Source organism: Arachis duranensis, chromosome 3 (assembly GCF_000817695.3).
Source record: "Arachis duranensis cultivar V14167 chromosome 3, aradu.V14167.gnm2.J7QH, whole genome shotgun sequence".
NCBI lineage: Eukaryota > Viridiplantae > Streptophyta > Magnoliopsida > Fabales > Fabaceae > Arachis > Arachis duranensis.
In genome coordinates, this window is record NC_029774.3 from 83241930 (window position 1) to 83250966 (window position 9037).

Here is a 9037-nt window from a genome sequence, read left to right on the forward strand (position 1 = left end):
AAGGGTGAAAATCATCCAAGGCTTTGAGCATCAATGGATAGGAGGGCCCAAGGAAATAAATCCAGGCCTAAGCGGCTAAATCAAGCTGTCCCTAACCATGTGCTTGTGGCATGCAGGTCCAAGTGAAAGACTTGAGACTGAGTGGTTAAAGTCGTGATCCAAAGCAAAAGAGTGTGCTTAAGAACTTTGGACACCTCTAATTGGGGACTATAGCAAAGCTAAGTCACAATCTAAAAAGGTTCACCCAGTTATGTGTCTATGGCATTTATGTATCCGGTGGTAATACTGGAAAACAAAGTGCTTAGGGCCACGGCCAAGACTCATAAAGTAGCTGTGTTCAAGAATCAACATACTAAACTAGGAGAATCAATAATACTATCTGAATTCTGAGTTCCTATGGATGCCAATCATTCTGAATTTCAAAGGATAAAGTGAGATGCCAAAATTGTTCAGAAGCAAAAAGCTACTAGCCCCGCTCATCTAATTAGAATCTGAGCTTCACTTAAAACACTGAGATATTATTGCTTCTTAATTTCTTTTTATCCTATTTTATTTATCTAGTTGCTTGGGGACAAGCAACAGTTTAATTTTGGTGTTGTGATGAGCGGATACTTTATACGCTTTTTGGGGGTAATTTCATGTAGAATTTAGTATGTTTTAGTTAGTTTTTAGTATAATTTTATTAGTTTTTAGGAAAAATTCATATTTCTGGATTTTATTATGAGTTTGTGTGTTTTTCTGTAATTTCAGGTATTTTCTGGCTGAAATTGAGGGAGCTGAGCAAAAATCTGATTTAGGATGAAAAAGGACTGCTGTTGCTGTTGGATTCTGAACTCTCTATACCCGGAATGGAATTTTTGGAGCTACAAGAGTCCAATTGGTGCGCTCTCAATTGGGTTGGAAAGTAGACATCTAGGGCTTTCCAGCAATATATAATAGTCCATACTTTAAACGAAGATAGACGATGTAAACTGGCATTCAACGCCAGTTCCATGTTGCAGTCTGGCGTTCAGCGCCAGAAACAGGTTACAAGTTGGAGTTCAGCGCCAGAAATAGGTTACAACCTGGCGTTCAACTCCAGAAACAGCCCAGGCACGTGAGAAGCTTAAGTCTCAGCCCCAGCACACACCAAGTGGGCCCCATAAGTGGATTTCTGCACTATCCATCTTAGTTTACTCATTTTCTGTAAACCTAGGCTACTAGTTTAGTATTTAAACAACTTTTAGAGACTTATTTTGTATCTGATGACATTTTTAGATCTGAAATTTGTACCTTTTGGCAGCATGAGTCTCTAAACCACATTGTTGGGGGTGAGGAGCTCTGCAACGTCTCGATGATTTAATGCAATTATTTCTGTTTTCCATTCAAACACGCTTGTTCCTATCTAAGATGTTCATTCGCGCTTTACTATGAAGAAGGTGATGATCCGTGACACTCATCACCTTCCTCAATCCATGAACGTGTGCCTAACAACCACCTCCGTTCTACATCAGATTAAATGAATATCTCTTAGATTTCTTAATCAGAATCTTCGTGGTATAAGCTAGAATTGATGGCGGCATTCATGAGAATCCGGAAAGTTTAAACCTTGTCTGTGGTATTCCGAGTAGGATTCAAGGATTGAATGACTGTGACGAGCTTCAAACTCGCGATTGTTGGGCGTGATAACAAACACAAAAGAATCAATGGATTCTATTCCGACATGATGGAAAACCAATAGATGATTAGCGGTGCTGTGACAGAGCATCTGGACCATTTTCACTGAGAGGATGGGAAGTAGCCATTGACAATGGTGACACCCAACATACAGCTTGCCATGGAAGGAGCCTTGCATGTGGAAAGAGGAGTACAAGAGAAAAGCGGAAATTCAGATGACAAAACATCTCCAAAACTCCAACATATTCTCCATTATTGCACAATAAGTATTTATTTTATGCCCTTTTTCCTTTCTCCATTGAACATGAAAAACACTGTTGTTGGCATCCTGACTAAGAATAATAAGATAAACATAGCTTGCTTCAAACCAACAATCTCCGTGGGATTCGACCCTTACTCACGTAAGGTATTACTTGGATGACCCAGTGCACTTGCTGGTTAGTTGTGCGAGGTTGAGAAGAATTGTGATTTTCAATTTCGTGCACCAGGCGGCAGTAGGGTTTTGAGCGGCAGAAGCGGCAGTGGTTGGTGCGGGTCTCTCCTTTCTCTCTTCTGCTCCCGAGCTCGCTCTCTCTCTCTCTCTCTCTGGCTCCGCCATAAGTGGCAGCACCCGACTCCATGACGAGGACGACGATGACGGGGGTACAGCAGCGGCGGCGACGGGCTTCACGATGAGGGCGATGCTGGCGACGCGAAAAGGGCTTCGACGTGGTGGTTGGACCTCATCTCGACGTCAGATCCCACTCTCTCTCCTTCACGTGTCTCTCCTCCCTGCGCGGTCTCCTCGGCGCTAGCGCGAACGGCGATGCGATGCGACATTGGTTCTAAGCGGTGCGGCGGCTCCCTCGCGGCACTCTCCTTCTCTCTCAGATCTCCTCTCTCCTCTGTCAGTAGCGGCGGCGACGGTGGTAGTGACACCCACCGTGCCCCCTCCCTCTTCTCCCTCTTCTCCTTCCTTCCTCGGTCCCCTTTCCTTCTTCCCATTTCTTTCTTTTTGTTTCTTTTCTGAAGTTGTTGCTCTGTGTGTGAAGAAGAGTGTGGTGCATTGTGTGTGTGTTGTGCTGAGTGAGGAGAGTGGCGATAGGTGTGGGAGAGGTGAGTGTGTGGTTAGAAATTAGGGTTAGGAATAGTTTAGTATTTTTGAATAAAATTAGGGGTAATAAAGTAATTGAGAATCTATTTTAATCCAATAATAATATTTATAAAAATACTATCTAATTATCAAATTACAATTTATTTTCGAATAAATACTGAAATACAAGAATTAGAGATAATATAATTACTTTTCTTTATTCAAAAAAATTAAAGTAGCAAATTATAAAAATATCAATTATTTAGATTAAATCATAGAAAATTCTTATTATTTCATAACTACCAACTTTATAATTTAAATATAGAAAATAATTAAATAATTATAAAATTAGACAAAGTTCTAATTTAAATAGTCAAACCTCATTATTTTCGAATTTCTAGAACTTTAAATCATAAATAGGAAAATAATCCATACGTATAGAGTTTGGATAAAAACCTTAATTTATTTCAAATCCAATTAATTGCGTTTAATTATGTTCAATAAAAATAATTTCTAAAATTAAAACTATAAATAAATATATGATTTGTGATTGATTTAAAATAGGACTTTTCAAAAGTCTTGGGTCTTACATCCTACCCACCTTATAAAAATATTCGTCCTCGAAAATTGATAGAAAATAAAAGAGATTTTCATATTACTTCACTCTTGCACTCATTTAAAGAAAAGGCAAAAAGTCCTATATATATATTTTCAAATATCACTACAAGAAAATAGCTCTATTGTCACGCTTTTAAAGCGTGGCGAAAAGCTGAAAAAAGCGTGGCGATAACTTTTTGCCACGCTTTTTGAGCTTATGCCACGCTTTTGAAAGGGTGGCCTCTGAAAGCGTGGCGGTTGCTCTATCACCACGCTTTTGGTGACCTATCGCCACGCTTTTTCTTTTGCCATGCTTTTTACAAATGGCTACCCGTTAAAGCATGGCCGTATGTGGGAGATATGGCCACGCTTTTGAAGCGTGGCGATAGAGAGTTATGGCCACACTTTCAAAGTGTGGCAATAGAGAGAGATATGGCCACGCTTTTGAAGCGTGGCGATAGGGTTATATGGCCACACTTTAAAAGCGAGACAATAGCCTTATAAAATTTAAAAAAAATCTTTTTCTGATTTTTACCTTCATCGATACAAAATATAAATTTTTCAGTTCTTTTTTACCAAACTTATAAATATAGTATGCAATTTTTATTACAAGACAAATCAAACAATAATTAGTGACATACATAATTTTTGCTATAATTATTTTATACATTAAAAAACTAATACTCAAATACAAAATAAATCTCGAATTCAAATTCCAAAACTAAAAACTCAGGAAAAATACAAAAACAATACAACTTAAATCCTAAGTCCTTTGCTGTTCCTCCTTCTTCTAGCCCTCTTAAACTTCTTTCTCTTAGATCATACATAATTGTTTTGGAAACATTTGTGAACTTTTTCACCTGCAAAAGATGGCGAAAACAGATGCAAAATTGATAAATTATTTTGAAGCTTCACTTTCCATTCTAGGCAACGCTAGCTTTATTTTCTTTTAGCTTATTACTCAAAGTCGCAAACCAAAACATGTGTTATCTTGTAAAAAAACTTTAAAAGAAGATTAAAGAATAAAAGAAAAGGAAATTGCTGCTCACAAGCATAGGTATTATTTTTATTTATTTTCTCTATCATATATTTGAAAGCCTGAATATGTTGTTCATAAAAAGACTTGCCATCCTTCCAGATAATACTTACTGTGTGCAGATTTCACTCTTTATAGTTGGATGGCAATCATTTCGAAAAGAACTTAGGGCATGAAACAGAAAACCGCTGTGAGAAACAACAGCTATCTCTTTCTCTTTACGCTTCCACAACCTACACCAAATACAGCGCAAAAATGTCATATATTTAGTTCTAGTCTACCTATAGCTAAAGATCTACTTTTTATGGTCTAAACTACTAGTTTACAGTGCTCACTATAATCTGGATCAAACCAGGTCGACCTACTATGGAAGTAAACCTTCCCAGTGCTAATTTTTCTCTTCCATCTATAGACTCAAACTCAATATTTTGCTTAAGGGAACAAGTGCTAGGCCACTAGATACAGCCAAGCATTCTAGAGACAATCTGAATTCTAACTGTCTATATTTTATACAAATGATATCTGAATATAAACGAAAGGTAAATTATGCTCTAAATCTTTTACACAACTATATCAGCTCCTCAAAATCTTAACCCACCAAAACATTATTACCAAATAGGAGGGCCTGTGCGTGAAGCTTCCACCAAATGAGATCTAAGGAGGGTAGAGAATAGAGATATATACAGTCTTATCCGTATAATCAAAAGAGTCTATTGGAATTTGAACCTATAACTTCCAGGTCACAAGGTTACAAGATTCCTATTGAATTGAGGTTCACCCACCACTAAAACATAATTATATGGAAAATAATAGTGCAAAACATGAGCTTTACATGGCATGCGATTTGCAAAAGATCACCAGAATATAAAACTAAGATTGGGCAACAACGTGCATCATCTGAGAATATTGACAATTATTACAGTAAGTGCAAAATGGTGAACATATGGTGATCCAACCAATTATAAAACGTTCAGCTTAATCCACAAACATAGTAATATAAAGCTTCTAATATAGTTTTGCGTTCCCTAATTTTGTATTTAGAGATCCTTCTTTTAGTCATATATGTTGGCATGGAACATTGATTACTTAATAGCTCTCACCATTCAAAAAACTTCAGTCCCCTGGCAACAACTTCTTCATTCGTCTCTCTAATGTCAAGTTTCCACAAGATGTTTTCATAACTTTCTATCTAAATTACCAAACATGAATTTCAGTCAACTAATCAAATTTCAACCAACTTATTGCAAGAAGTGTCTCCTAACAAAATTTAGTACACGCTAGTCCATAACATCAGCCAAACAAAATAAATCACCTACCAGTGAAAAATTAATAGCTGGAAATTAAATATATTCCGATACTCAGTGATGCTTCTTCTCTTATCACAAGGATGAACTCACTGAGTTACAAGAATAAAGCACAGAAACGTTACACAAAAACTACATGAAATTAAAGAAGGGGAGGTAAAAGTATATTGCAGGTTCAATGTGTAATAAATGTCCTCTCATTACATACTAAATGCTCTCGGCACTGCTCTACTGCTATAAATGGTGGGCAATTCAGACTAGAAATTATAGGAAGACCACTATCTCCAACATTATCATTTATCAGAGGAGGCGCAGTAATCCCATCAGTGTATGCTTCACCACCAGAAACCCCAACTGCTGTTTGCATGTTCCTGCAAATATCACTTTGTACTTGAGGTATACCCTCACTAAGGAAAGAAAGAGAAAAAGAATATGGTTTGTTTACTAATATGCAAAGCATTTTTCCTATGGAACAATCAGAACAACTCTAAGAAAATACTTGTCTACAATATATACTGCATGCTAAAAGGACATAATCCAAATTAAAGAACATTACTTAGTATCAATATATAGGTAGGAATTAGCTGTTCACAAATACCATTTGATGGTTTTCTAATGATTCTCCCATTTTCAACCTTATTTATAGAAAATTTTTAAATTTTAACAAAAACTTGACAGTTGCAACATTTTTTTTACAATAGCTAAAATTGTAGATTTGAAAAAAGATCCAATTGCTGTTTTGTAGTGGACTTCCCATATACTCATATCAAATCACATCTTTCCTCAACTAATATTGGAAGCAATCAAATTATCTTGTATTATTTAGTAAATCTTTAAGACCTCGGTCACGCATAACATAAAATTTTAATGGGATGAGGTAACATATCTTGACACAATGAGATTAGTTCAAGCCTGAAGTGATTCTAAATTAAGTTAATAAACTAAGCCAATAAACTAGCTTGAAAAAGGTATGTAAATAACCTGAGAGATCATTTTAAAATTTGACAAATCGATAAAGAATAAACTACAGGATAGCAAACCACAAGTTCTTTGTCATATATTCAGCGGTGTGTCGGGCCAAAGCATGACCAACCTAATTAAGAAGAAAAAACAGACAAATAAGTATAGATATCTTTCAGACGAATTAATAAACCAAGAACCTCCTACAAATCTTAAACTGAAAAAACAATTAGTTAAACAAAGCACAATTATACCTCATGTCTAATAATAGTGGCAATCTCAGCATCACTTTTAAAATGCTCTAACAATCCGGTGTATACAACAATCTTACCACCAGGTAGCCAAAAGGCATTGACATCCAACTCATTAACAACAAGCACCTCCCAATTCAATCCATTGAGATGCGAGGTAGCTGGCCCTTTCTTTCTACTTTGCTGAACCCAACTGTCATCAAGGATTTCATCTTCCTTGTGCCAACCACTCTCTGCCTTACAATAAGCACTAGCATTAGTCAAAGATTTCAAGTCCTTGGATCCCATCACTACTCGAGACTCCCTGATATATCCCATGAACAAATTTGAGCCATGGTAAGAGAAGAAACTGAGAAAACCATAATAAAATCAGAAACCATATCTAGATTCTCTTTTTATTTCTTTTTCCAATGTGTTACCTGCTTCACTATAGTGACAGCCATGCTCCCACTACAAAAGCAGTCCGAATTCAGATGAGACCTGAGCTCTTTGTCCATAGACTTATATGCCTTCATAAAAGCTTCTCTCCATGTTGAATTTAGTTTATCCTCGGCTAATAAATTAATATGGACCAAGCAACAAGCAGAGCAACACTCAGCAACAACAAACCAAGGAAAATTAATGAAATAGTAACACTTTCACAGCATCTATTTTGGACAATGAAAAAAAATACAATAAACAGCAATCACAAGTCCAGAATTCAACACCAAAACAGCACAATAAACAAAATCAGCCAGCCCTAAACCAGGCAACTCAGACTATACACTCAACATTAAGAAAGATAAGAACAACCCTAAACCAGGCAGCTCAGAAAATTCTAACCATAACCAAAACCAGCCCTTCTCACGTATCACATATGTACAAGTACAATTTACAACTTCAAGCAGATGAACACGAAGAGTGAGATTCCCACAAAATTTAAAATGATCACAGCAAAATAATACTTAAAATCTCGATTTAAGAAACATAATAAAAATAGTAACAAGTTATCATGGAAATGCTCTAACCTTACTTTCAGCTTTGACATCCATATTCGGCGTAGCAGGGCTCCCCAACCGGACCATTTCACCACAAAGAAATCACTCATTGAGATTTTTGAAGATTAAAAAAAATGCAAATACTCATTGAAACCAACTCGTACCATCACTCCAATTGTTCACAACAGGGGATTCAGCAGCTAGGGTTCTTGAATTCGACCCCTTCGGAGGTTTATCTCACGCTGCGGTGCGACTCAGTTTCACAAGGCGATTCGCTAGCTCATTCTTCTCCCTCTGACACCTTCCCTTGTTGTCCTTGTTCGTTTCCACCTTCTCCGCCTTCTGAATCCTTCTCTTTCAGGAGAAGCTTCGGCGCTCCCTCCGTGACAGACGGTGAGCGCCAAGGGAGTCACCATCAAATCCTCAAATGCTCAAAATGGCGCAGCGAGGGTGGGGATCTGAGCTCTTCTCCTCAAATCCTCAAAATGGCGTAGCGAGGGGAGATTGCCATAAATCGATGAGAGTGACTGTAAGAGTTGAGAGTGAGAGAGTCTCGATGAGGGGTGGGGATCTGTTGGCAAAGTTTTAGGTTATTGGGTTTGGGGCGGGTTATTAGGTTTTTTTTTTTTAAAAAACCTTTTGGCCACGCTTTTAAAGTGTGCCAAAAGAGCATCAGGATATGGCCGCGCTTTAAAAGCGTGGCAAAAGAGCACCAGGATATGGTCACGCTTTATAAATGCTACTGTAGTGAAACCCTGTTGCCACACTTTCAAAACGTCCCTGTTCTTGTCTATGGCCACGCTTTTGAAGCGTGGTAAAAAAAATGTGGCCTTATCTCTATTCAACTGCCACCCTTACAAAAGCGTGGCCATTGACCTTTTTTGCCACGCTTTTGAAGCGTGGCGAAAAAACGTGGCTACATCTATATTCAATCACCACCCACACAAAAGCGTGGACATTGACCACTTTAAAAGCGTGGCAAAAAAAAGCGTGGCCATAGGCCTTTTTTTCTTGTAGTGTTCCAGGATTTTCATATGGCATAAAGGTATAAAAGATATAAGTGTGATGCGGAACAGAAGTTACAAGATAGGCTTGATGTACAAGATGATATATTTCAAACATGTGACGGTAAAGCAAGGCAGCAAAAGGTTGTAAAACAATATGGGTTTAAAATGATGTGCTTA

At 37.5% G+C, this 9037-nt stretch overlaps 1 protein-coding gene across 4 annotated transcripts; it reads right to left on the reverse strand.

Moving 5' to 3' along the window:
• Positions 1–3906: 3906 nt before the first annotated feature.
• Positions 3907–8436, reverse strand: LOC107479310 (uncharacterized). Of its 4 annotated transcripts, none has more exons than XR_008006746.1 (7): positions 7889–8436; positions 7296–7429; positions 6880–7180; positions 6647–6758; positions 5462–6036; positions 4475–4594; positions 3907–4185 (listed from the first exon to the last, which is right to left on the reverse strand). XR_008006746.1 is itself a non-coding variant. In XM_052258624.1 (5 exons), exons 3-5 carry the CDS (start codon positions 7162–7164, stop codon positions 5841–5843), a joined length of 534 nt encoding a protein of 177 aa, XP_052114584.1. In that variant the 5' UTR covers positions 7165–7180; positions 7296–7429; positions 7884–8436; the 3' UTR covers positions 5663–5840. The 4 variants fall into 4 exon arrangements, 1 of the variants encoding a protein (XP_052114584.1); XR_008006747.1 differs by having other exon boundaries at positions 6880–7109; positions 7884–8436; XR_008006745.1 differs by having other exon boundaries at positions 7884–8436.
• Between the last annotated feature and the right edge of the window lie 601 nt (positions 8437–9037).

Coding starts and splice junctions, on each gene's coding strand:
- LOC107479310 (XM_052258624.1), bottom strand. CDS start 7,164: ATGGGATCCAAGGACTTGAAATCTTTGACTAATGCTAGTGCTTATTGT. Junction 6,759..6,879: donor CCACTATTATTAGACATGAG/GTATAATTGTGC, acceptor CTTCTTAATTAG/GTTGGTCATGCTTTGGCCCG. Junction 6,037..6,705: donor TATATGACAAAGAACTTGTG/GTTTGCTATCCT, acceptor TGATATTTGCAG/GAACATGCAAACAGCAGTTG.